Raw genomic sequence first — 27,970 nt, forward strand, 5'->3', positions numbered from 1 at the left:
AAAACAGTTATTTCCCGTTTTATGTAGAGTTTTCTGGTTGTTACGGTGAGAGGTTAAGTCTGGCTCTTGTTGCTGTATCATACCCTGCAAGTGTCATTTTATTTTTGAAATAAGCTATTAGGCTCTTGGCAGGCAAACGGGTTAAACACTTGAAACTGGGACTATCTGTGAAACCCGAGACATGTACCACCATGGGTATCGCTTCGCAAAGTGCTAGGAGGACGCTGATCCGTTTCGAGCCTACCTGCGGCTGCACGGGTAAACCTGGGATGTGCACTCTGCAGAAGTCTGTGTGGCACCGTTCGAACGATGGCGGCCTGATGTGGTCAGTGCTCTACGTCCACATGTCACTTAGTCTTCAAAGTAACCCCACGCAGAGGTCACCGGCAGCCCCATTTTACTGGTACAGGTGAGAGGACACCACGCCGAGGTGCAGGGACTTGTCCAGAGTCCTGTGGACAGTGTTGGCCTGATCGGGAGTGAGCCACACAGAATTGGGATCGGCCACAGTCCAGAGCTCGGGCCCTCAGACTCTGTGCTGAGCTGACCAGAGCAACCAACGAGGAGGTTTTTCCCGACTCCCTGGAGGAAGTGGCTTCTGGGGCAGCAGGAGACAGAGCTCAGGTTGATAGGGTAGGGACTTCCATGCATGAAGCGCTTAGTTGTTTCCTGGAATAGCTGCTGTTGCCAGGACAAAGGATGATTAATTTCCCACCAGAGGTGGTTCTTAGAAACCCTCACCCTCTCTCTACCGTCTCTCTTTCTCTTTCCCTCCTCCTTCCTGCCTTTCTTTTCTCACTCTTCCTTTTATTGATCTCCTTTCCCCCTTCTCTACCTATCCAAAATAGCAGAAGAGCAATAGCAAAAAAGAATGAAATGAAAACCGACCACATATACGCACCCCTATGTTCATGGCAGATTACTTACAATAGCCAAGAGATGGAAGCACCCTGAGTGCCCATTGATGGATGAGTGGATAAAGAAGCCGTGGTGCATATATATGACGGAATATTATGCAGCCGTAAAAAAGGAACAGAGTCTTGCCATTTGTGACAACATGGATGGGCCTAGAGGGTATTATGTTAAGTGAAGTAAGTCAGCTGGAGAAAGACAGATATCGAATGATTTTATTTATATTTGAAATCTAAAAAACAAACAGAAACAAACTTAGATACAGAGAACAAATCGATGGTTGCCAGAGGGGAGCTGCGTAAGGGGTTGGACAGAAAAAAATGAGAAGGGGAACTAATATAACATCGCACGTCAACTCTAATCGGAAAAAAGTGTAATAACACACTTCTGGTGAGGCCGTGGGTCTGAGCGGGCACTTCCGAGACCTTTCCGGGCGGGAGCACGAATAGGGACCGATCCAGCGCGGCTGATCTGTCAGGTCGAGTAAAACCTCAGCGCGCCTGCATAACCTTTGGCTCCGCTGTTTCACTCCGAGGTGCGTATCCTACGAACGTGCCTGACCACGTGAGAAATGATGGGCGGAGAGGGCATGGCAGCAGTTTTGTAAAAGCGAAATATCTGCAACATCTCAAACCCTCATCATTAGGGAGCAGGTTACGGAGATCATGACATTCTGTCCGCGATGGAATACCCGGCAGCTGTAGGCGCGGCCAAGCAGTACATGGCTAGTGCCGGGAGATCTCTAGGTGCAGCGTTGAGGGGAACAGGCTGGTGTGGGCGGTGTGTCTGGCCTGGTGAAAAGAGGAGTTGGTATCTGAGCCTGCCTTTTTGTTGTGTTAGGAGGTCACACAAGCACCTGTAACAACGAGACCCACAACGTCAGAGGCTCTACACACAGACGTTTCCCTCTCGTTCGGTCACAGGACAGGCGTCCCGGGTTCGAGTCAGGCCTCCCCGCCTCCCTGTGCCGAGCTTTTCCCTTGCGGTGGCGCTGGTGTCCCTGAGGACTCGCAGTCCTCTGCATCCACTGGGTGAAAGAGGGCCAAGAAGTCCCGCCGATTTCTTAACAGCCCTGTGCCCAGAAATGACACACACCCTTTCCCCGAAAAGGTACCAGGAACCAAGAACTGGTTCCCGCGGGGCCGATGGTGGGGGTGCACTGCTGGGGAGGGAAGGGGCGGGGACAGGAATAGGACTTCTTTCCATGTGTTTTGAACTTTGAACCATTTTGTCCATTCAAAGACATAGACGTAGATGGTGGCAGTGTAGTGGCATCATGTCTCGAATGGGGTAAGAACCAGGGCTTATTGGAATAATGTTTCTATTTCACTTGAAATTATTATTATTTTTTAAAATATATTTTTATTGATTTCAGAGAGGAAGGGAGAGGGAGAGAGAGAAACATCGGTGATGGGAGAGAATCATTGATCGGCTGCCTCCTGCACGCCCCCTGCTGGGGATGGAGCCCACAACCCTAGCCTGTGCCCTTGACCGAAATCGAACCCGGGACCCTTCAGCTCGAAGGGTGACACTGTATCCACTGAGCCAAACCAGCCAAGACCACTTGACATATTTTAAATCTCACTTTATTTTAATTGTCAGTTGGTTTGTTTACAGTTAGATGTCCACAGAACCGTGATCAAGGAAAACACTGACCGCTGTCTGGTGACATAGCCAGGAATTTTTTTTTTTCTATCATTTCACAATACGATACTTTTGAAAGGCTGAAAGTAATCCAACTATGAGAAGAGTTAAGATAGGATGTTCTTGCCCCGTATTTTCACATCTTCCTCCCAGTTTTCCTTTTTGTTCCCCTTTGAGTTAGGAGCCAATTGCTCGGAACATTCCGTGAATTTCTCTTTGGCCACAGTCATGATCCATTTGTCCTTTTGTCTAACGGACTCTTAACATTCAGGGCCCCACTGCTCTCCATTACCTAAGTGAACGGCGCCATTAATTAGTACAACAATATTCTATTGGGCATATCCGTGCTGAATTTAAACTGGGGGGTCGGAACTATTTACAATATTCCTAAATCACTTTTCACTTAGAATTTTTCTCTTTCTGTAAAGTTTTAAGCCAAGAAGTGAAGGTTCTAGTTTGTTAAGTAGAGTTCAATGAAAATAAATATGTTTAAGGTTTATGTGAACTAGATAAATATATCATTAGCTAAACGTTTGTTTTGATTGATATTCATTCTTTCCTACTGGGGCTTGGAAGAGATGAAAGGGAGTGTTACTCACCGGGAATTTGGGTGAGTGATACGCAGCAAGGAGGGACGCTGACACCCTGTGGGAGTTTTCCGGGTTAGTATTGGTGTGCTTTCGCCCCTTCGTTTATGAGTTGGCTTTTCTGTTTATCATTTGAGATTGCCTTTGTTTTCGCTTGTCAAGAATGTTCTGGATGACCAAAACCGGTTTGGCTCAGTGGATAGAGCGTCGGCCTGCGGACTGAAGGGTCCCGGGTTCGATTCCAGCCAAGGGCATGTACTTGGGTTGCGGGCACATCCCCAGTAGGGGATGTGCAGGAGGCAGCTGATCGATGTTACTCTCTCATCGATGTTTCTAACTCTCTATCTCTCTCCCTTCCTCTCTGTAAAAAAAATCAAAATATATTAAAAAAAAAAAAAAAAAGAATGTTCTGGATGTGTCAGAGTCATTGTTTTTGATCTCTGCCTTCCTAGGGACTTTTTACTTATTTTATCCCACGCCTCTGCGTGGGGATGGTTTTATCTCCTGTGGAAACTTGTGCTTTCCGAGAAATATCCAGCAGCTGTTGAGAACTGTCTAAGGAAGTGATCAGGCCTTGGCTTCTAGAAATTTTAGATCCCAGTTTGCGGCCACTATTCATTCAGGAACATCTTTTGAGCCTTGTACGTGGCTCAGCTGTCTGTACCCAATCTCATGTTTCTCCTTTCATGGTTTCATTTAAATACATTAAAATGTACCATTCAGGTTGTACAGGTCTATGAGTTTTAATAAATGTGTAACGTTGTATAACCACCCTCAGAATCTAGATACGGAGCAATTCATCACCTCCCAAAGTTTTCTAGACCAACCCCTGTACCCCAACGCCATCAACCACTGACTTGTTTTCTGTTGCCATGGTTTCTTCTTTTCCAGAATGGCATGTAAGGGGAACCATTCAGTAAGGAGCTTTGGAGTCTGTTTCCTTTCACTTTGCATCATGCACTGGAGGTTCACTCATGGTGCTTGGTAGCCGTAACTCATTCCTTTTCATTGTAGAGTTCAGTTGCAGGCTACATCGCCGTTTGCAAATGGAAGAACATCTGAGTTGTTTCTAGTTTTTGGATGCTGTGTATAAGGCTGCTATAAATACCCATGTGCAGATGTTTGTGTGGATAGCTGGGATCAGTCACCCCCACCAGCACAGCAACTTCCTTATTCGCCCGTTGATTCAGAGGCATGGGGAGTCCAAACCATTGCACATGCTTCTCAGCCAATGAGAGTTCTGGCCACCAACACTGGGTGTTGTCAGTCTTTTGTTTTTGGTTTTTAATATATTTTTATTGATTTCAGAGAGGAAGGGAGAGGGAGAGAGAATCGTTGATTGGCTGCCTCCTACACGCCCCCTACTGGGAATTGAGCCCACAACCTGGGCATGTGCCCTGACCGGGAATGGAACCGCGTGACCTCCTGGTTCATAGGTCAACGCTCAGCCACTGAGCCATGCTGGCTGGGCTGGTGTTGTCAGTCTTTTTAATCCTGCCATTCAAGTCCTTGAGCAGCGGTACCTCAAAGTTATTTAATTTACATGTGCATGAGGACCAGTGATGTTGAGCCTGTTTCATGTACCCATTGACCATTCACATCTCTTCCTCTGTGAAGTATTCCAGTGTTTTTGCCCATTCTTTAACCAGGTGATTTCCTTTTAAACATTCTTTGTAAGAGTTTTTTAGTGTATGTAGAAATTTTATACAAAGCCTTATTCCGATTTAAGTTTTATAATATTTTATCTGAGTCTGTGTGGACTCTATTTTCTTGACCGTGTCTTTGGGTGCGCATAAGTTCTAAATTTTTTTTTTTTAGGAGATCAAATTTTCAAATCTCTCTTAGATACCACTTATATTTAACACTTGCAGAAGTTCTCATTGATATTTTATAAAAAGCAACACAATTCTTCCTACTAATTTCTGGAAAATATTGTGGTGGGAAATTGGGATAGTTTGCCTTTGCTGGATGTTATAAATACACTCAGAAGCTAATCAGTATGCATGCAGTTTGCAGGGGTTCAAATATGGAAACAAGGTTAAACACATCCACAGTTATCTCGGAAGCAGGTGTTGGGTCACTATTTTTTATTCTTTAAAGTCTGGAGAGATCGCACTGATGAAAGGAACCTGTTAGGCAAATTATTTCCCAATTTTTGTCCTTTAGCTTTTGTTCTGATTGGAGAAGTACTTCGTTTGTTTTTTTAAATGTAATTTAAGCACCATGAAGGTAAATTGCTTTCAGACTGGAACACAATGATCTAGAATTAATCCAAAAGGCAGAATACCTTCTGCCTGCTCCATTTTAACAGCTGCTGTGATAGAAAGTCCAGCTTCAGCTCATGGGAAGACATGGGGAAAACAATGTTTTTTTCCCCCCTGTAGTGTGTTACAGTAGTTCTTCAGCCCATCCTACACACCGACAGTGGAAAAATGGCATTAAAGAAGGAGCTAAAAAACATACTAAGTTGGATGTTCGTTCATTGAACTCCCTTCTCCCTCATCTTCCTCATTTCCCCTCCCTTCTCCCCTTTCCTCCTCCCTCCTGTGTTCCCTACTTTATTCTTTTCTTACTTCCCCCCTTCTTCTCCCTCCACCTTCCTCCTTCCTGCCTCTGTTCTTCCTTCTGAGCTCCCTGCATGCACCAGGCAGTGTTCTTGTCCCTGTCAGTGTAGTAGAGAACAAGACCTCTGTGGCCTGTCCATATGCAGCTCCCTCTGTAGTGGGGAGGTCGATGGTGAAGACGTAAACCTATGCACAGGGCCAGGTTTGGTGGTCATATGTGCAAAACAAAGTGTGTTTGTGTGCGTATGCGTGCGTTTGTGTTTGTGAGAGGGAATGGGTGAGACATGAAAGAGAAATGAGAACGAGAATCACAGAAGGCCTCGGGGCAGGGGAAGCGTGTTGGAGGAAGTGGGGTTAGCAACTTAGAAACCCCAAGGACAGATGCAGTTTGGTGTTGGAGAAAGTAGAACACAATAACAGTTCTAGAAAACACAATTCGGTAGTTCTCTGGCCTATCCTGCACGTGGACAACGGAAAAATTGCATGAAAGGGGCAGCTAAAGACCTTTCAAGTTGGATGGTCATTCATTCAACTCCCCTCTTCCTCGCCTTCCTCAGGGGCACCCCAAGAAGCCCACTTCCCCAGAGGCACCCCGCCGATGACACAGAGAGGTAGAGAGTTCCCTCTCCAACTCCTCCTGCTTGTCTGCTTCTTGAATTTCCCACCTGCTTCCCGTGTGGGCCTCGCTGCAGGACCTGGCCGAGATGGGTGGGGCCGAGTTCCTGCTGCCGGTCTGCCTCCAGCCCCAGCGAGCCGGCCTTGCTGACTTCACTAAGTCGTCGTCCTAATGCTTTCCTTTCGGTTCCAGGGAACGACCATTTACCATTTTCAAAGGTCACGTTCCTGGAACTATGGAGGGGAACTTACAGAGCAGCATCAGGCAAATTCAAGTTACATGACTCTAACTTTATTTATTTTTTATTTTTATTTTTTAAATCGAAGAGTAGAGAACACATCCTCATTCTTTTTAAAAAATATATAAATTTTATTGATTTTTTTTACAGAGAGGAAGGGAGAGGAAGAGAGAGATAGAAACATCGATGAGAGAGAAACATGGATCAGCTGCCTCCTGCACACCCCCTACTGGGGATGTGCCTGCAACCAAGGTACATGCCCTTGACCGGAATCGAACCTGGGACCCTTCAGTCTGCAGGCCGACGCTTTATCCACTGAGCCAAACTGGTTAGGGCAATGACTCTAACTTTAATGAAAACCTTGTCAAAGCCGTTTCCTTTGTCTCAGTTCTACCTGGGGGACTCTGGTCTCCCTTCTTCCTTATACTTTTTGTGAGTCCTTCCTTTTTCAGTTCCCTTTTGTGACTTATGTTTCTTCCAGCAATTCTTTGTTGTTAATCCTCACCTGAGGATGTTTTTCCCTGGATTTTTAGAGAGAGGGGAAGAGAGGTGGAGAGGCAGAGAGAGAGAGAAACATCGATGTGAGAGACACACATCAATCGGTTGCCTCCTGTAGATGCTCCTACAGGGACTGGGGATCTAGCCTGCAGCCAAGGCCCTTGCCCTTGACTGGAATCGAACCCAAGACCCTTTAGTCTGAGAGCCTCTGCTCTAACCACTGAGCAACCCGGCTAGGGCTCTTCCGGCAATTCTTCAATTATCCTGACTTTTTAATTGTTTTTTTACTGTCCTGTTCAACTTCATTCATTCATTTAGGCTTGGCTATGTAATGGGCATTAAGCTAGGCACTAGGTTTGCAAATGGGGTGGGAGACATAGATCGGATAATTAGCGTGTTCTAAGTACTTTGAGAGAGGCGTGTTGGAAAGGTTATGTAAGTAAACATTCATTCGGCAAATACGTATTGACCTCCTACTGTGTGCCAGGCACTGTGCGATGGAGGTACAGTGTTCTGGCCATACAGCGCTGACTGTTTAAAGCTGAGGAGCGTCGAGTCGCGAAGGAGCCAAGGATGGTTTGGGGCTGGGTTACCTGCTCTGCCAGGAGGCATTTGGTGGGGACTCTGAGGTAGTAAGTGGTGAGAGAAAAAGGCTAGAAAGGTTGTGAAAGTCCTTCTGTCTTTTAAGGGAGTTTTGTCCTGTTTCTGAGAACAGAGCGTTTATTAGTCCTGTGATGACCCTTACCGACACTCCCCTGCTACCCGCCTCTCTCGTTTCTGTGCTCATTCTTCTGCTGGCTGTAGTGACCAGTGGCTCTAGGTGGCGGTGACCACTAGCACTGCTGAGCATGCGTTTGTAAAAAAGTGGGAGGGGGGTGGCCAGTACAGATGGAACCCCAAAGCCAGGAGGCCGGTATGTGGTGCCCTTACTTTGCCTGGAGTATTGCCCTCTAGGATGTAATTAGCTTCTTGAAGTCTGCGTTTTTTTACAGTTTTTAAGGTAGGGGAGGAAGAAGTTAAAGTACAAACACATGACTTTGAAAGTACCCTGTGGGGGTAAGATTTCCATTTATTGCCCACCCTGAAATTTTTTATTCTTTTCCTTTAGGTTTCTTGCTATTTAAAGATTTTTGTTTGAATGAAATTAATGAAGCTGTACCTCAGGTGAAGTTTTATGAAGAGGTAAGAAGTAACTGTTTTCCTGCTGCTTTTACTTCAAAAGCACATTTAAACTGTACTTTGGAAAATATTTAAGACGACTCGAGTATCTCGCAGATATTTAGAAACCCACGGAACGCACTTAGTAATACAGGATAAGCTACGCGGTGTATTCGCGATGCAGACATCTACACGAATCCGATTTGCAAAGCCCCCGGGGTGCTGCGGAAGTAGGGAGGGGTAGTGGGGCTAATACCCCAGAGCAGGGCGGCCCCTTCCGAGGTGCCCCGAAGATTCCCGGCCGTTTCATTTTCCGCAGAAGCTTGCGGATTCTGGAGACCCAAGCTGTTGTCGAGGGCTGGCCACCGCTGGGTGAAAGAGAATCTGGCGGTTTTCTGGTCACACATCGCTGGAGTGACACGTGGGAGACTTGGGGGAGGAGGGTGGAGGGGAGCCGAAGGGGTGGGCTGAAAGCTGTGGGAGACACCGTATTGAAAGGAAGCTCTGCTGTGGGCAGCAATCTGAAACCAGACCTGCAAGAATCACAAGCCCCAGGGGATGCTCTGTTGACACTGAAGAGCTGTAGCTACTTCTCCCCTGGGGCAGCGGTTGATTCTGGGCATAACAGAGTCCAGGCTGGGCCCTTGGCAGAAAGCTGCTTCTGGGAGAAAAAGAGCCAGAAGAGGTTTCTGGGGCTAAAGTAAAAAAAACAAGTGGGGCTGGAGGAGCCCCAAGCAGGTGGCGAGTCTCGCTCTCAAGACAGATGCCAGGTTTTGAACACGAGTGGGACAGGAGGCAGAGAGCTGCTCTGCAAACCCTGAAAGGCAGGAGTAATTTCAGTGAACTCCATGGAGAGCCATACCGTAGGGCAGTGGTTCTCAACCTGTGGGTCGCGACCCCTTTGGGGGGTCGAACGACCCTTTCACAGGGGTCGCCTAAGACCATCGGAAAACACATATATAATTACATATTGTTTTTGTGATTCATCACTAGGCTTTAATGATGTTCAATTTGTAACCATGAAAATACATCCTGCATATCAGATATTTACATGACGATTCATAACAGTAGCAAAATTACAGTTATGAAGTAGCAACGAAAATAATTTTGTGGTTGGGGGTCACCACAACATGAGGAACTGTATTAAAGGGTCGCGGCATTAGGAAGGTTGAGAACCACTGCCTTAGGGACTGGGGCAAGCAAGAGGCAGACCGAGTCCTACAAAAATGGCAACTCAGACCAATCTCAGCTCAATCTCTCTCTCTTAAAAAAAAATGTTTTTATTGATTTCAGAGAGAGGAAGGGAGAGGGAGAGAGAATCATTGATCGGCTGCCTCCTGCCGCCCCCCACTGGGGATCGAGCCGCAACCCGGGCATGTGCCCTGACTGGGAATCCAACTGTGACCTCCTGGTTCATGGGTTGATGCTCAACCATTGAGCAATGCCAGCAGGGCTCCACCCAGGTTTCCATAGCTAAGAATGCGTGTGACCGGCAGTGCCTGTCTCTTAGGCTTGTCATGTGTGAATGCAACATACTGGAATGGTACCTGACATGCAGGCACTGCTGCTTTGCACACTTGCTTGTTCCAGTTAGATTTGGAGGCAGCGTAGAAAAATATGGACTTGATGCCTAGATTTAGAAGTAAATCATAGGAAACAGAAAATTAATAGAAGATCAGAGGTAAAGTTACTATCTAGAAATTTCTTCACTCATTCAACCAGTAGTTCTCAGACACCGGTGCCCGGAGCCACTGGTGGGATGAACAAGACAGGCAAAGTGTTTGCTATCTTTTCGCTCCTATTTTTGTTGAGAGAAGCGACAATAAACAAGTAATAAACAGGAAATACATCAGGAAGTAATAACTGCTGTAGGCAGTGACCCACGACAGATTCCAAACATAGGAACTCTATCAGGAAGTAATAACCGTTACACAGCGACTCAGAACAGACTCCTTGCTGATGGCCTTGCCTGGGTGGCCACAGGAGAGTGCCGGGTCAGAGCCTGCCTCCGAGGCGGTGGCATCTACACCGAGACTCGAATGAGACTCGAATGACGGGGAAGCTAGTCTTCTGAAGGTGGGAACAGGGTGGGGGGTGGGGAGACCATTTTAGGCTGACGTCATGGCTAAGCTGTAGCCCCTGATGTGCGGGAAAGACCTTGGCATGCTTGAGGAACTGGAAGGCGAGTGTGGCGTGTTGGTAATGGGTGAGAGGGGTGGAGTTGTGTGCGATCAGTCCAGAGACCTGGTTTGGGGGCCAGAGTAACAGATTTAGATTTGATTCTAAAGCCCATGGGAAATTTAAGGTGAAGAGTCTATCAATATCAATTAGGTCAGAGTGGCAGTAATTGGGTATTATAGGTGCCCCCCCCTGAACCTCTTCCCTCCCCCCGCCCCGGGAGGATTGCTCTGTTAGCAGTTAGTTGGCTGTTACCTGAAGCATAGCCTGGGTTTGTGATATATTTTGAGTATAAAGCCAACAAGATTGGCCGATGAATTGGATTTCAGGGGGCGGGGGCGGGGGGTGGGGACAGGAGTGTGAGCAAAAGAGCAGAATCAATGATGACTATTCCTTTTTGGCGTAAGCTACTAGGAGTATGACTTTCGTACTTTTGTGATAAAGAGGAGGAGGGAAGAGCGAGTGTGGCTGGGGTAGGCAGGATGTGGACATGTCAAAGTAGGTAGGTAGCTCCTTCGAACCTAGAGCTCAGGGGGACAGGTGAGCCCCAGAGATCCACGCTTAGTCAGGGAAGGTCCTTGGTCTCTGAATCTGTGGGACCGAGCGGTTGTGCCCGAGGAGAATATTGTGGGTGAAGGGCGTTGCCCCGGCACCCCGCTCCGACTAGGCGAAGTAGAGGCCATTCTCAATGGTGCTGGCCCATCCCACTGGGATGGCCGTGGAACAAACCAGGGGCGAGAAAGTGGAGACCACGACGGCCATAGACCAAAAGCGCTTGCTCTTGGGGTCCTGGGTGTTCAGGCTACTGGGCTGTTTAGGCTGTGAGCGTTGAAACCACCAAAGCAGAAGGGGACACAGGTGCTTGAGGCTCTTACCTTGCCTACTAAGGGTTTCCTTTTTTGTTGTTCAAGCTGAAGTTTCTGAAGCACAAGGCTCTTAACAAAGGCAGTGTCGTGGTTCAGATGTCATTTGCCCAGGACACGAGCCTGTCCGGTGTGGCTGGCTTATTCCAGTTCTGACCAAGCTTCCATAGAATCAGCATTAGCGGAACCAGGTGCCACCTGCTTTAAAGGGCCCCTGGAACTCAGACTTAGGTGTCACCCCACTTGTTTTCAAGGATAATAATTCCGGGCAGGCTTATTATTCTTCGAGTTTGCTCAGATGTTTAGGCAGAAACACTGGCCTCCGGTTCACCGTGTCATCCTCGCATCCTGGCGTTCGCCTGCCCCAAACAGAACAACCGGAGGAATCCCCCCACCCCCGCCCCCCAAACCAGAAGCCGGCGTTTATTTCCCGGCTCTGCTTCTGGTGCCGGTGTCTGGTTTCTGTGCCTTGCAGCCGTCCCGGTCGCATCTGGCCTGATGTTTGACCCTTGAGACTTGCCCTGCCGAGTGAACCTGGGAGGGTGAGCCCACGCCCTTTGGTTATTGCTGGCTCACGTCTTCATGAAGACGGCCTTACCCTCTGGGATGGGGCCCGGGCCTACCCCCGCCTGCCTGCCTTTGTGGCAGGTTTTAGTCTCTGTTGCGAAGCGCAGCCTTTCGGTGTAACCCCGATGGTGCTTCCGGCCAATGGAGAGGACCCCAGTCGCTTCTCAGGGGCCTCGGGGGACCCCAGCCTTTCACATCCCCCTCTCTCTGCTCTTTCTTTCTTTCTTTTTTTTAAAAATACATTTTATTGATTTTTTACAGAGAAGAAGGGAGAGGGATAGAGAGTTAGAAACATCGATGAGAGAGAAACATCGATCAGCTGCCTCCTGCACACCCCCTACTGGGGATGTGCCCGCAACCAAGGTACATGCGCTTGACCGGAATCGAACCCGGGACCCTACAGTCCGCAGGCCGACGCTCTGAGCCAAACCGGTCAGGGCTCTGCTCTTTCCTCATCAGAAATTCTTACAGGATTGACTGATTGTGATTTCAGACCTGTCCAACCCTGACAATATAGGAAACGGGTCACGCTTCTTCCCATTGGTTCGTACTCTCCCCTGGGAGGAGTTAGCCTCACCTCTTACTATTTGAGAATAAAGAGCTTTCAGTTACTATGGAAGTCAGTGGAACCACTGGCTACCTGGGGGAGACATTTCCCCTCGGAGATCCATTCCTACAGATGGCGCAATGTAACGCAGTTTTGGCTGTAAGTCGGAACCCACTCACATGAGCACCTACGTCACTCACATGGAGCACATACACAGCAGTAATGAAGTGAGACAGTAAAAAAAATTTAAAAGAAAGATAACAATTCCTGACCTTTACTTGTGGTGAAAACAGTAAATAATAAAAAACACAAAGCACATATGTACATATGTCGAAATGACAGAGCTTTTTTTTTTAATAAATAAATGGGAGATGGCGACGTAACCACGAAACGACGTACGTCGAGTCTGACATAACCCGAGGACTGCCTGAAGTTAGTCATTACAGTGGAGATCCCTGCTCACCTCCTGCTAGCTCCATATGTCATCTGTGTTTTCATTCTCTTTCTGTCCTTTGGATTAAAAATATTTCTGTAAGTAAATAAAAAAAAAAACGCTTCTCTGGCCTAGGAGCTTCCGTTATCAGGTTAGAATGACCAGGGCTGTTTCCACGTGAGGCACGTATTTCTAAGGCCCATTTTATTTTTGGGCCCCTCTCAACACTGGTCGGGTTACCTTCCCTCAGTTAGCAAGCACACCATTTGGGGTGATCTTTCTGTTAATACTTTCATAGTGCGGAAGGGGTTCCAATGCTTTCATCTACGGCGAAGGCCTTTCCAAAATACTTAGTTGATTTAAAAAAAAATTCTCTCTGCAGGAGCCCCAACCAGATCTATGCATTTTCTCCTGTTGGTTTTGCAATGCTGTCATTGAGCAAGAACGACCTCATAACTCTTAGGCCTGAGTTACAGCCAGATGGAACTCGCGCGTGCTTTGGAGAGGAGAGTTGGCAAGCGCGAGTGGCCCGTGGCTGGTAGAGTGTAAGATAATTGTAACCATGGCAGCATTTGTTTCCCAATATTGTGTTTCTAAATTTAAGCGATGAGCTTCATCATTGGAAACGTCCCATTGGTCGTCTTCCCGTGGACTTTAAGGATCCCGGCTTCGTTCCGACAACCTTAGGAGCCGTTGTTTCCCGTGGAATAGCCCGGTCCGTAATTTGCCTGGCCTCGAGTTTTCTGCCAAGGCCAGTGATGCCTTTTAATAAAGTGGGTTTCTAGGAAGACGCATCTAACAACGATCGCTTTTTGAAACCTAGATAAAAGAATACGAAAAGATTGATAATGAGGAAGATCGCCTGAGTCGAAGTCGGCAGATTTATGACACCTACATCATGAAGGAGCTGCTGTCTTGTTCGCATGTGAGTGCTGCCTGTCGGGTCTGTCACTGCCGTGTGGAGCGGCACGAGGCAGCCTGCAGGGCCCAGGATGCAAGTCAGGCAGGCAGAAGGCAGGCCAAATGAGGCTCATCCAGGAGGGAACCCGTTCCTTCTGCTTCGTGGTTTGTTTCCTGATAATACCGACACAGTGTCCATTGCTGCACATACTCTTTTTATTACTGATTTTAGAGGCGGGGAAGGAGAGAGAGAGAAACATTGATGTGAGAGGGTAACATCAATGGGCTGCCTCCTGCGTGCAACCCGTGCCATGTGCCCTGATTGGGAATCAAACCAGCGACCTCTTGGCACATGGGATGATGCTCAACCAGCTAAGCCACACCAGCCAGGGCTCCATGTACTCTTGATATATATATATATATTTCCAAAAAGTAAATGCTTTCACTGCAAAAATTGATGAAGTACAATAGCGAATTCAGAGCAATGGGAGAAAAAGGTAGCCTCAATTCTAGACTTTCTCAAGAAAATTAAGCTTGAAATAACTATATTATTTTAGTGTAGTTATACTTTCGCAATTAGACTAATGAGATATTGGTAAATATAAGTCTTAAGTGGCTTCTTTGGATGTATAGGGAGGATTGCAATTATATTAATTGTGTTCATTAATTATTAAATAATGGTTGAAATTCTTTTTCTTATGAATCAGATAAACAGTTTAATTCGGTCATTAGAATAAACTAGATTCCTAGGAAATTATTCCACCAGGAGTGAGATTACATGGAAAAATTTACCATGAAATCTTCTCTACATTAAGACTGTTGTTGTTTTTTAAAATATGTTTTTTATTGATTCCAGAAAGGACGGGAGAGGGAGAGAGAGAGAGAGAAACATCAGTGATGAGAGAGAATCATTGATCCGCTGCCTCCTGCATGCTCTCCACTGGGGATCTATCCCACCACCCGGGCTTGTGCTCTGACAGGGAATCGAACTGTGACCTCCTGGTTCATAAGTTGATACTCAACTACTGAGCCACACCGGCCGGGCCTAAAGCCTTTCTTTCTTCTTCTTCTTTTTTTTTTTTTTAAGTCTTTATTGTTGAAAGTATTACATATGTCCCCCATTGACCCCCTCCAGCCCACCCCCACCCCCCGCCCCATCGTCTGTGTCCATGGGCCATGCATATATGCATATAAGGTCCTTGGTTGATTACCTTCCACCCACCCACATTTCTTCTTATTGTGCATTACTGAAGAAGACATAGTTTGAAGTTTGGGGGGAGGACAGAGCTTGTGATCCTTGTCATGTAGTAAGTTTGTTCTTTTAGAAGCAGTTCCCTCTGCTGTGGCTACAGCAGGGCTTTCCCTTGACCTAGAGCCTTTCACCGCCCTGGCTCCATTTGCAACCCTGGCATTTAATTCTTAGGCTGTTTGCACGCATTCATTTTCTCTCACATAGATAATTCAGTTTCATAGGAATTGTACATTTGTAGGACCCCATTATCAGCTCATCGAGGGATATTTTCAGTTCATCAGCTGATGATAAGGAAGATTCTCTAAACTTCCTTTTCTCACAGGGATCTCGAATTCTTGTGGGATTCGATATCAGCCAGCTCCCCCCACGCTCACCATTTTTCCCAACGTGGTGTCTAGGAATCCTCAGAGGAACACATTTGTTCAGATCTTTCTTAGCGAATGCACGTTACTATAATGTCCTTAGTTACGTTTCTAGGTTACTGTTGAATGCGTGTCGTGTTAAATTTGCGTTGTGACGTTATATAACGTAGAGGTTGGTTATGGTTGATAGTTGTTGACAACAATGCTGTTTTTGATTTTTAAAAGCCATTCTCGAAGCAAGCTGTGGACCACGTGCAGTATCTTCTGTCCAAGAAGCAAGTGACGTCCGCGCTCTTCCAGGTGAGGCGAAAGCGTTTCGCAGTGAGAGCACCTGCTTTGCTTAGCAGTTGGACTTGGTGGCATTTTCTTCCCATGTGTGTAGCCAGCGGAGGACCTGACATGTCAGGCTGTTCTTATCTGGAGCAGCTGAAGTTTAATATTGCTTGTCTCCTCATTGAAATGTACTTTTTCCTGTTGTTGTTAATCCTCACCTGAGGATGTTTTCTTCATTGATTTTAGAGAGAGTAGAAGGGAGGGAGGGAGGGAGGAAGAGGAAGAGAAAGAAACATTGATGTGAGAGAGACACATCGACTGATTGTCTCCCGCATGTGCCCCGAACGGAATTTCTCTCCTTTCCTTTCAGCCATACATAGAAGAAATCTGTGAAAGTCTTCGAGGCAACATTTTTCAAAAATTTATGGAAAGGTATGAAACTCTCCCCATATATATGTGTTTGTGTGTGTGTGTGTGTGTGTGTGTGTGTACATATATACATATATAAATCTTTTACTGTGATATTTGACATGTAACATTATAGTATTAGAATAATATATATATATCTACACTAATAAAAGAGAAACATGCAAATTGGTGTCACTCTGCTGCACCCACCAGCCAATCAGAGCAACTATGCAAATTAACCCAATAAAGATGGCGGTTAATTTGTATATGCAGGCGTGGAGCGAAGACTGAAGACTGAAGAGGCTTGGCTTCTCCACTGCGGCCGGGCCAAAGACCTGGGTCCCAGGTGTCGGAGGAAAACCGGTGCCAGCAGCCAGGGAAAGGAAGGCCTATTGTGCGAATCTTCGTGCAACGGACTTCTAGTCTATATATATTTATATATATATATGTATATATATATATATATATATATATATATACACACACACACACACACACACCCCTAAATAAAATCTTGTACTGTGCAGGTGTATCCCACTTAACCCAATAAATGCTGTCCTTAAAATGTATGTTAATTTATTCATTCACCAAGTATTTATTGACCATGAACTATGTGCCAGGCTTTGTGTTAGCCTATTTCCTTGATACTTCACATTATAATTTTGATTTGCCAGGAGGGGACAAAATACAATAAAAACTTAACTTGTACTTCGTAAGAGCTCCCCACCCCCTTGCGACTTTGAGTTCTTCAGCCTCAAAGTGGTCTAACGTTTAAAGAGGCTGGGGAACCTCGATACTGAAAGCTTCTTATTGGGACACCTTTCCTAACGCAAGCACACGGCTTTCCTCGCCTAATTCATTTGTTTGGACTTTGAAATCGTGTCCCCCAAAGTGGGACAAGCTGGTGCCTGGTTCTAATAGAATTTGAAGGGTGCAGGCCAAGTGATGTCTGTGATCGTATGTATCATAAACATACCTACTAGGTGTGTCCCTTGAGCCACGTACAGGTCTGACACATTTCAGTGGCGTCTCTAAAGCACTCAGGTCCGGGCAGCCAGTCCTTCCGTGCGGGGAGTACGTTTGTCTGTGGTCACGCACCGCTGGAGACCGGCTTTCTAACCCGCATCCCCACGTTGCTCCGGCTGTGCCTTTCTCCGCACACCCGCACACCCGGCTGCGATCCAGACAATCGCCGTGATGATGCGCCCGCTGCTCGGCCGCCTGCAGCTGGGCCGTGATTGCCCTTTAAGAACAAATGCTGCTTCATGGCAGCGTTGCTCTCCACATGTTCCAGGGATTTAGAAAAGAAACAAGCTTGTGTTGTGGTTCCACTGGAGTTCAAGGGATAATTTTATCCTGGAGCGGAGTCAAGAGTTTGGGAAACGAATATGCATACAAATGATTACACTGTTCTGGGTGGGAGCAGGAACTTGGCCAAAAAGCAGCAGCAGCAGCAAACCAAGGGGATGGGCTGCCGGCTCAGCGCTGACTCCCTGGCTCAGGGCTGACTCCACTGCCGTGTGTCCTCAGGGCTGACCTTTCCCACCTCAGGGTCAGCCCAGCTGCTCTGGGATCCTTGGGGTGCAGGGGAGAGATGGGGGGTGATCATTTCAATTGGGGAAGAGGCTCAACCTGCATGTGGTTTTCAAAATCCGACTGAATCGGTCACCCTGACTGCATTTTAGGCGAGCATTTAGAAATTCTGGATTTCCTGAACCATTTACGACTTTGTCTAAATGCATTATTTTTAAAGTCAATTAGTTTATTGTTATACCTTTTGGGGTGCTTTTTTTTAATGTTAATACATTCTCAAATGAGTACCAAAAAGAAAAAATCCATCTCAGACCAAGCATTTGGTAGTTTGTAATGTGCTAACCCCACCCCCACCCCCTTCACCCGCCCCCGCCTCCCCGCCCCGTGCCAGCTCTGGTGTGAGAGAAGAGTGAGTTAGCCCAGCCCCCCACGTGAACTTCACAGCAAGTCATCGATTTATAAATAAATACAGCGTACACACCCAGTGTGGTTTTGCCCTTTGCGCTCCCCATACTTTAAAAAAAAAACAACAGTTTGAAATCTCAAAAATAGAGTGTTATTTTACCAACCTCATAGAGATGTCAGGAGGATCAACGAAGCGTTCATTAAAAGCCCTTTTAGATTCATTGTAAAAAGATGATGTGTGATTGCATGACGCTTTTGATTCTCAATTTGATTTTCAGCCTCAGAAATATTTTTAAAAGGTCCTTAGAAGGCGTATTAGAGGAAAACCCCAGAGAACTGAGATATTTGGTTGCCTTACAGCATGTTATTATAACGCTGGTATGATAATACCTATAACTTGTACTTGATATGAACCCCCGCCCCTTGTGCCTTTTCTGTCTCCCTCTCCCCATTTCTTTCTTTCCTATTTTACTTCATTCCTTCATTCACTCAAAGAACCCTGAATACTCTGCTTGTGTTTAAGAAATCATAGCAGGGGCGAGATGAGCCCAGCAGTCAGCAAGAATGTTCTTTGCTTAGATACGTTGCTCAGTAACAAAAAAGTAATCAAAACAATGTATTTATTAAATAGATATTTTTTTCTTACTTCGTGGGCGGAAGAGCCCTCAGCCAGCAGTTTGAGTGCTTTGTGAGAACACACGCCGCACGATGGCCCACGGCATCTTCCGGGTCTAGTCCGAGGGGGCCTCTCCTACGCCCTCTGTGTCTTTGAGAGGCAGTAGGTGGTCTGGGTTCAAATCCTGTCCCACCCATCCTCTCACGTGTGACCTTGGGCAGGCCTTGGTCTCGGCTGTAAAATGGGTATCAGCAGGGTCCCTGCCCAGGGAGTAGCTGGGTTGGGTCAACGAGCCTTCAGAACCTGGCCCATCGGAGTGTTCGCTGCTCTTACAATGATTCGTCAGAGGTAGTTCTTTCGGTCAGTAGCGCCGCACTGTCCAGCACCGTAGCCGCGAGCCGTAGGTAGCTACTGCGCTCTGGAAACGTGACTGGTCTGAGTAAACACGGGCTGTAAGTGCAAAGACCACACCAGGATCAAAGACTTAATAGGAAAACAAGAATGTAGGCTTTCTTATTAATTTATGCTGATTACATGTTGAAACAGTCATTTTTGATATATCCGGTTAAACCAATATATTATTAAAATTTAATTACACGTGAGTGGCCAGATTATTATGTCCACCCCATCAGTACAATGAAGTGATTTCGTTATGCAAATAATAATAATAATAATAAAAACCTTGAGAGTATTTGCTGAGGAAGTTTTTTCAATATTCAGTATTTTTGGAAGTGTCAATGAAGTACTGATGGGGTAGTCATAATAATCTGGCCACTCAGTGTATATGTGGTTTGTGTTACCCTTCTGTCGAACCATGGTGGTTCCGATGAAGACGTCCCTGTAGCATCATGACAGTTAAAGGAAACATGATGCCTTTCATGTGAGCCACGAAATAAGGCCCACAGGTGAACGCACTGTGAAAAGAAGTTTAAGAAAACGAACTCTGTTTGAGACGCAAAACAAGTTGGTGCGACGCTAGTTTATCTCCTAACTCTTTCCCTCCTGTCTCCTAATGCGGTTAATTTGATATTTAACTTTCTGGCCACTCTTTGTGTTCTCTTTCAGTGACAAGTTCACTCGATTCTGTCAGTGGAAAAATGTAGAATTAAATATCCATGTGAGTATCGTCTTTTTACTTCCTTTTTTAAAATTAAAAACTCCCCCTGGCTTCCCTTCGTGAGAAAATACTTGCTTCTGGAGCCTGCTCCCCAGGGTGACACCCTGCCCGAGCAGATGTCCTCGCTGCTCTGCCTACGACAGAGCTGCTCTCCCATCCCAGCTGCAGACAAGTTGAATTTTCATTCTCTCTCTTTTTTTAAAATATATTTTTTATTGATTTCAGAGAGGAAGGGAGAGGGAGAAAGAGGTAGCAACGTCAGCGATGAGAGAGGATCATTGATTGGCTGCCTCCCGCACGCCTCACACCGGGGATGGAGTCCCCAACCCAGGCCTGTGCCCTGACCGGGAAAAGAACCGTGACCTCCTGGTTCATAGGTTGATGCTCAACCGCTGAGCCACGCGGGTCGACGAGCCTTTAGAGCCTTTTTTTCATATTCCTATAAGCATGTGTTTATTTCTTTAAGAAAGAACATTTGATCACATCTTTTTTAGACCAAAGTTTTACCTTTTTTAAATTTTTTTTTTTTAATTTTGAGAATGCTAAGAGCAGTCCTCAAACACTGGCTGCTTTCTAACCTGTATTCATTCCCCTGGCTTTCCATCCTCCCTTAGCGTTCAAGGTCAGTGATTCCGGGACGTAACCTCTGCTGCACTTGGAGAACATGCTTTCTTGCCCAGCCTCTTATCTCCTCCTTTCCCTTCACAGAGGCTTGCAGTTGGGGGAAAAAATTATCAACTGGATTTTTTTGGGTGGAGCTTTTTACTTGAATGGTCCTGTTGGAAGAAGTTATTTTTTTTTTGTTTATTTATTGATTTATTGAATCTCTCCTTTCCATCACATTTCCTGGCAGGATTTAGAAGCATGAGGCAATAACACACATTTTAAAAAAATCCCTCTCCTAGCCAGTTTGGCTCAGTAGACAGAGCGTCAGCCCTAGGACTGAAGGGTCCCAGGTTCGATTCCGATCAAGGGCATGTACCTCGGTTGCAGGCTCAGTCCCCGGCCCTGGGCCAGGCGTGTGCGGGAGGCAACCAATCAATGTAGCTCTCTCACATCGATGTTTCTCTCTCTGTGCCTCTCCCCCTCCTTCCACCCTGTCTGAAAATCAATGGGAAAATGATCTTGGGTGAGGATTAGCCAAAAATAAATAAGTGAATAAAAAAGCCCTTATATCTGCTGTGGATTTTCCTTATGCTCATGCTCCTTCCACCGGCCTGGTGTCTGTGTCCTCATATCCCTTGTCCCATGTCCTCTCAGCATCAGACATGATCAGACATGAAGCCTGTGGCCAGCTGCCCCTACCTGGCTGCAAACATGATATTTTAGGGGGTCAGTAGGGGAACTTTTAAGAATCTGACCCTTAGGCTGCCTAGCAGGCCTTTGCTGTTATCCGAGGACCTGTTCCCATGACCGTAGGATTGTCTGTCTGCCTTGGCACCATCGGGTGCTGTTAAAACTCCGTCTGAAGCAGGGCGTTGCTGACACATCCTGACCAAAAGGAAAAGTGCTCATGAATAAAGCCTCTTTATCTACTTTGCTCACACTTAGTCTTGCTGCAGGCTCACATGCCCAGCACGAGTCCCCTCTCTCTTCACGGATGTGATCGATAAAAAAAATTCACATGGCCGGCGTCCGCCGGGTTTTCTGATCATATGGCTCACTCTCAGGGGAACTCGGATGCCCTGGACACGGGCTTATTCTCCCACCACGGCGGTTCCTGGGATTGCCACGTGGTTGCCAAACTTCCGGCTTCAGAGCGGCCGAGGTTGCTTTGCATTTCGACTAGAAACTTCCCAGACGCTTGTCTTCCGGGCGTGTGTCTTGTAGCCTGAGACGGATGAGGTGGGCACAGCAGTCTCACCGGGCTCCCACTCCCGTCACCTTCCCGTCTGCCTCTGTGCTGGGCCTTCGGGGGTGGAGCAGGCAGAGGTTCTAGAAAGCCCTGCCTCCTCCTGCTGCTCCCCTCTGTCGAAGGAGTCAGTCGTGGGAACGGCGGGTCCCTCCCTCAGAACGGCCGAGTTAATAACTTGTGCGTGTCTCGCTTGAAAAAACCCTTCCCATGTCATTTTTATGCGGCCGTTACGTGTCCATTTCGTGTTTTGAATTCACAGTTGACCATGAATGATTTCAGCGTACATAGGATCATCGGGCGAGGCGGCTTCGGAGAAGTCTACGGCTGTCGGAAAGCAGACACTGGAAAAATGTAAGTTTTTGACGTTCCTATGTTTTCCCGGGACTATGGCGAGGGTCTTGTGCTCGCACCCAAAGACAGCCCCTGCACAGACTTTTGGAAGCCCGTGATTCTCGCTCCCTGGTTTGTTTGCCCCGGAAAGAAATAGACATTCTCTCCTAATTAAAGGCCCGCCCACGATTTAGCACATGCACTTCGGGGCTTCTAGCATCCAGGCGGCCTGGGTCCCCCAGATGAGGAGCTGGGTGCTGGTGAGGAGGAGGGTGGACGCCCTGCTACGAAGGTCAAGGTCGTGGGCCCCATCGCTCATCTCAGTCACTCGTCTCATGGGAGGTGGACGTGAGTGAGGCAGTTACGTGTGGGACATAAGGGTCTTCTGGGGAGTGGATGGGGGAGTTGTGAAGTGTGGGGAACGTATGTTAATACGGAAGCGGTTTAAGTGAACATGTTTCTGAAGGCAAGAGAACGGGCAGGTCTGATGTGATGTACCCAGACCTCCACGTCTGGTTCAGGGGCAGGCACGGGAGAGCAGCGGGCGAGGCGGGACAGTCTGTGAGGGTGGTGCATGACGTCATTAGTCAGTTGTGAGACGGAGGAGTTGAGGTCACCCAGCTCGGTGCCCGCCACCCCCGCTGCCCCCGCATCACCTACGGGGTTGCCGCTCAGCCCCTGCCCGCGTCTGTCCTGGTCCTCCACTTGGCACGTTTCGTATTCTGTGGCGGCTGAAACTTACCTTCACTGGCTTGTGCCCATGGCTCCTCTTCCTGCTGTGGGGCCCTGCGCAGGGTGTGGCCGGTGCCTGGCACCCAGGTGCCTGACGCCTGGCGTCCTGCTGAGACGGGGTCTCGTAGGGATCCTGGGTGTGGGCCTCGGGTGCCACACGGCCAGGTCAGATTTCGCTTCCGCACTTCCTTGCTGGCTTGGGCAGAGCCTGTGCCTCTCTGAGCCTCCACGTCCTCGTTTGTAAAGTAGGGATGAAAAAGAGCGCCTGCCTCGTTGCAGAATTAAATGAGACAACACACTGTCAAAACAGAGTCCTGCTATGAAAACTTCCTTTCCCGTCCAGTACTCACCCCGGGGACGTTGACCCTAAACGATACACTTTACTCTTCGCTTATTACATTTCATGAAACGTAGTAGCTTTACTTCATCATCAGTGTGTTGAGGTATTTAGAATATCTAGGCAGTCCCATGATGTTGTAGAAGCACATGCTATCGATTTGTCTCTTCAGACACATTTGCACGGAGTGGAAGGTCTTTCGATTTAGGTTTGTCCGATGCTCTTCCCACAGTCGGATGGGGGTGGTGGGCTTCAGGAGGGAAGACCCAGAGGTAAAATGCCCTTCTCATCGCATCAGATCACATCAAGGCTACCTGTTATTAAAGTGACGGGTCACTGTTGACGTTGGTCTTGGTCCCTTGACCGAGGTCATGTTTGTCAGACTTGACCGTGAAGTCACCCTCCCCTTCTCCCTGCTGTGCTCCCCGGAAGTTCCTACGCACGGCCCACACCTGAGGAGTTGGGGGAGGGGCAGGGGGTTGTGCTCCTGCAGAGGGGAGGGGATTTTTTTCTTTAATACGTGTAGTAAGACTTTTTTTGCATGGCACTTGGGTGCCGGTTTGCTTTTTATAAACACTGCCCAAACCTGTCCCGGTGTGGTGTGTCATGTTGAAATCAGTCTGGGTGTGTTTATGGTATTGATTTTTCAACCATATTTCTGTTTTCTAGGTATGCAATGAAATGCTTAGATAAGAAGAGGATCAAGATGAAACAAGGAGAAACATTAGCCTTAAATGAAAGGATTATGTTGTCGCTCGTGAGTACAGGAGTAAGTATTCAAATTTTCCTTCCTTCCTTCCTTCCTTCCTTCCTTCCTTCCTCCCTCCCTCCCTCCCTCCCTCCCTCCCTCCCTCCTCCCTCCCTCCCTCCCTCCCTCCCTCCCTCTCTTTTTTTTTGCCCTGACTGGTTGTCGAACCGGCAACCTTTTGGTCCCTGGGACCACATTTAACCGTCTGACCCACGCCGGCCAGGGCGATACTCAGTTGGGAGCATTGCTCTTTGTGTGTGGATGTGTTTGTCGGTTTTATATCAGGACGATGTATTTAAAATGCAGGCATTTTCTGGTTGAGTTATGGGGCCAGCCCGTTCTGGGGTGGGTTGGAATCCATAGCAGGGAATGGCAGCACTGAGCTGATACAGTGTCCCATTCAGACATGACCTCTGTTTCCTGGGGGAGCTGGCCAAGTACCAGCAACCTGCACCATGAACGCCCGTGACTTCTCCCTATAGTACGCGTTTATGATGAACCTCACTGCGGAGTATGGTTGGGGAGAAGGCAGGAAATAATCATACCAGCAACAACAAAATCCCCTGAGTACAGTTAGGCATTAACTGCATGACCGAGAAGGACTAACCCAGAGAGAGAAAGTAAGAGACCGTCGCTCCTGTCCTTCACAGACAAGCAGAGAGCAAGCGACTGGGGCTCGCCAGCTCTGCGCTGTCCCCGTGGGGTTGTCCCCAGTCAGTGTCTCCTCGGAAGGTAACTCTATCTTCTCAGCACTTGCCATGTTTTATTTTTTACCTACTGTGGCCTTTGGCCGTTCCCATTCCCAGGACACCGTGTCCACCTGCTGGGCGTTTTATTTGTATGTCAGGGCTCGGCACGTGTATAAACAAACCTTGACCCCGTGTCTCCACTTGCAGAGCAGTGTCCCGTGCGGGTTTCTGCGGATTTCTTTTTCTGGTGGCGGCGTTGGCCAGGATCAAAGCCGTGGCTCTTATTTATTTGGGCAGGTGTCGTAAAGGCACCTCCAGAAACCGCACCGTCCCAGCGACCTGGCGTGCCTCTGCGCGCCCATAGGTCTGTCGTCCAGCGTTCTCGGAAAGGAATGTAACGAGCACGGAATGGCCAGGCCCATGCTAAGGAGCTCACATGTGATTTTCACGTTAAACACCAAACCACGTCCTGGCCAGGGTGGCTCCGTGGGCTGGGCCTTGTCTTGGTGGGCCGAAAGGTCACCGGTTCGAGTCCCCGCCAGGACACAGACTCAGGTTGTGGTTTGATACCCGTGTAGGAAGCAACCGATCGGTGTTTTCTCTCCCTCTCTCCCTCCCTTTCTCTCTCTCACTCTCTCCCTCTCTCCTTCTTTCCCTCCCTCATTCTGTTTATCACTCTCTCCCTCCCTCCCTTTTCCTTCCTCTCTCTCTCAAATCAATAAAAACATAAAATGAACCATTTGTATGCTGTAAGCGTCTATAGATGCAAGTGGTGGGCTTTTTAAAATTAAATTCAAAATATTGTGGCAGTAAACTGGTTAAAAACAAAAACACAAGCCAGGAAGCTTTGCACACAGCGAGACATCCCGCATTTTAGTCACTCGATGGGCTGCGTGGTTTGGGTTCATCCCCTGCGTTTACCGCATTGTGGTTGATATTGTTCTAGCAATATTCCAAATGGTTCTAGAAGGGCTTCCTGCTGTTGAAGCAATAGAATAGCCACATCGAGCTCCAGTCTACCAAGTGGAAATGCCATGGCTGTAAATAACTGTGCGCCGCTACCTCCCGGCCCAGGGGTGGTGAGCATTTCCCATCAGAGTCCCTGTGCGCACGACCACGTCTGCAGCCGCCCTGAGCGGAGACTGAGCGGCCCGCTCCCTGCAGCGGGATCCGTATGCCTGGCTCCGGCTCCTCATTTCTCCGGGAAAAGTCTTTGCCTTAAATTCCACACGTGGACGTGCGCTCACTGCAGAGTTTCAGGGCTTATTAAAAGCATTAATTTTTAACGCGTCCTCTTCTACAATTTTCCTGTAGCGATTTCATATTTATTTTATCCAGCTGAGGGGAATGTGGTTAATTAGTTGTGTAGTTCCTCGCCAGTCTCCCCCGAAGGCAATAAATAAAAAAAGTGGGCTTTTATTGGGCTACTGCTTTGAACTAATTTAAAAGAATTGTTTATATTTTGTATCCCAGTAGCAAACTGTCTAGATTTTTTTTTTTTTTTACATATAAATATAAAATTTACCCAAAAGAGTTGTAGTAAAATTGTTTGGCATGGCTTTTGCTAATCAGAGGCCACTGTTCATAGGTTTGGAGTAATCTTCAGTTTAAATAGCCTCATTAGGGTGAACTCTCAATCCCCTTCATCAATATGTTGCTCTAGGAGTCTAGGACTAGGTGCTGGTATGAGAATGAACTGCACTCACTCATCTTTTTATTTATTTTTTTTACTAGAAGTGTTTTTTTTTTTCTTTCAATCTCAAACAGAGTATTCCACCTCTCATCCCCCAGAGAGACAGCAGGAAGTACTGTTGCCAGTTTCCTTGTGTAATTCTTGCCAAGTAACAAGGGAAGGCATGTGCGAGATGCAGGATAAGTCCGCCCACAGCTGGGAAGAGCAGTCAGCACCTTCCTTACACAGACCCTTAGCGTTCAGCTGGTGTTATTCCTTCCGTCCTGGAAGCACAATGTAGGGCCTCGACTGAGCCATGCACTCTGCTCTGAGATGGGGGTCCTAGGACTTGACTTTGGCCCTTGCTCTTGCAGAGCTGCATATGGGATGAGAGAAGGAGGTTGTGTTCAGGTCATCTTGGAAGTGCATAGGTGATTGGAACAGGTGGCGAGAGCTGTGAAAGGCGCGCACGCAGGGCTCGGAAGGCACTTACCAGGGTGGAGATGTTGCCAACGAGAGCTCCTGTGACGTCAGAGGGTGCCAGCGCATATCTGGTCCTGAGCACGGAGGGTCTGGGGACCTCAGGGAAAGCCATGGAGCTGGGGTCAGAGGTGATGGTGAAGCTGCAGAGAGAGAAACAGACATAGGCCAGACTGGGCCAGACCATAAAGAGCTTTCTGGGCCAATAGTGAGGGTTTTGAAAAATCTCCCAGCAGTCGGAAGCAACGCGTGTGAAGTGGGAAGATAACATGATAAGCCTTGCGGTCTGCGAGGATCCCTCTGGCTGCAATGTGGAGAACTTTCTTGAAAAAAATACTCCCGGCCTCTTTTATCCCAGTCCTACACGGAGTTGCTGCAAAGTGCAAGCCGTTTCGCTCGCTGCCCGTAGGAAACCAGGCAGTTCTCTGCTGAGGAACTTCATTTAAGGGTCTACTTCTAAAAATTCACTCGTTCTCATTGGCCCTCATTTGTAATCAAGGCAGAACCTCTTAACAGTAACCGTGTCAACATCACGCGTTACATCGCTGCCTGTCTGTCCTTGCTGGTCAGCATTCGGTTCTGGATCTCAGAGTCGACGTGAGACCTGGCACGGATCCGCTCGGCACCTGAGAGGCGAGGCCTCGAGCGCAGTCCGTGGGCTCTGTAGAGGGAACCAAGCCATCTTCACAACAAAGCGTTGCTGTGGGAACCTGACTGATAGCCCAACGCAGAACTCTGGAGAGGGTCAGGAGGCCTGGGGTTTGAATGTTGGCCGGCTACCAAGTTTCCTTGTGACCTTACACAAGTCATTTCCCTTGTTGGGGGATGGAGGGAGGGTCTTTAGTTTCCTTGTCTTTAAAATAAAGAAGTCAAACCAGGTAATTTCGTATTTAAAAGAGCCCTTTCTACTCAGACAGCCTATGATTCTAAATCTACAGTTCGAGCTCCACCTAATGACGCAGTATCTTAAGGATCCTTTAACTGTTGGACGTCTTCTCGGCGCTGTCATTAGACGGATCGTGTGCCATCGGGGTCACAAATGCCCCTGGGCCGGGTCTGCATGTCCCCCAGCTGTCTCGAGCTGGGGAAGATCCCGACTTCACTAAGTCCTGGGGCCGCCCACTTCTCCGTGCTACAGATGAACTAACTGCTCATCAGATCAGGAACCAGAGTGGGTGGGGAACCCCATTTAGGGAGGAGCAGCAGGCAATTGGGAAGGTCTGGAGAAACGTGGGTGGGTTCTAAGGGGGAGCGCCCCCCACCCCCATTCCCTGAAGGTCACATGGCTTTTAACAGAAAAGTGAGAGCACCTTTACTTTACCTATTTAAAGCAAAACAGATCTTGGCATCAGGAAACACTAACACCATCTCAACAGAACTCCAAGGGAACCTAGGTAACCACAAAACGAATTTTGTAATTCACTCGGAAGCAATTTCCCCCGGGAGGTTTGTGGAG

General features: G+C 47.7%; 1 protein-coding gene across 3 annotated transcripts in view; it reads left to right on the forward strand.

The window, feature by feature from the left end:
- The window catches only part of GRK3 (G protein-coupled receptor kinase 3), a 79,625-nt gene that overhangs the window by 27,982 nt on the left and 23,673 nt on the right, over nucleotides 1-27,970 (forward strand). The window contains exons 3-9 of one of the 3 annotated variants that reach the window (XM_070400089.1): nucleotides 8,168-8,241; nucleotides 13,629-13,730; nucleotides 15,545-15,619; nucleotides 15,963-16,024; nucleotides 19,620-19,671; nucleotides 21,786-21,877; nucleotides 23,595-23,694. In XM_070400089.1, the coding sequence (XP_070256190.1) occupies nucleotides 8,168-8,241; nucleotides 13,629-13,730; nucleotides 15,545-15,619; nucleotides 15,963-16,024; nucleotides 19,620-19,671; nucleotides 21,786-21,877; nucleotides 23,595-23,694 (557 nt within the window). Of the gene's footprint in view, nucleotides 1-8,167; nucleotides 8,242-13,441; nucleotides 13,521-13,628; nucleotides 13,731-15,544; nucleotides 15,620-15,962; nucleotides 16,025-19,619; nucleotides 19,672-21,785; nucleotides 21,878-23,594; nucleotides 23,695-27,970 lie in introns of those variants that run through there. The other 2 variants (XM_070400091.1, XM_070400090.1) reach the window with 2 other exon arrangements.

This window comes from Myotis yumanensis, unplaced genomic scaffold (genome assembly GCF_028538775.1).
Source record: "Myotis yumanensis isolate MYYU_CA2020_CCGP unplaced genomic scaffold, mMyoYum1.0.hap1 SCAF_19, whole genome shotgun sequence".
Classification (NCBI taxonomy): domain Eukaryota; kingdom Metazoa; phylum Chordata; class Mammalia; order Chiroptera; family Vespertilionidae; genus Myotis; species Myotis yumanensis.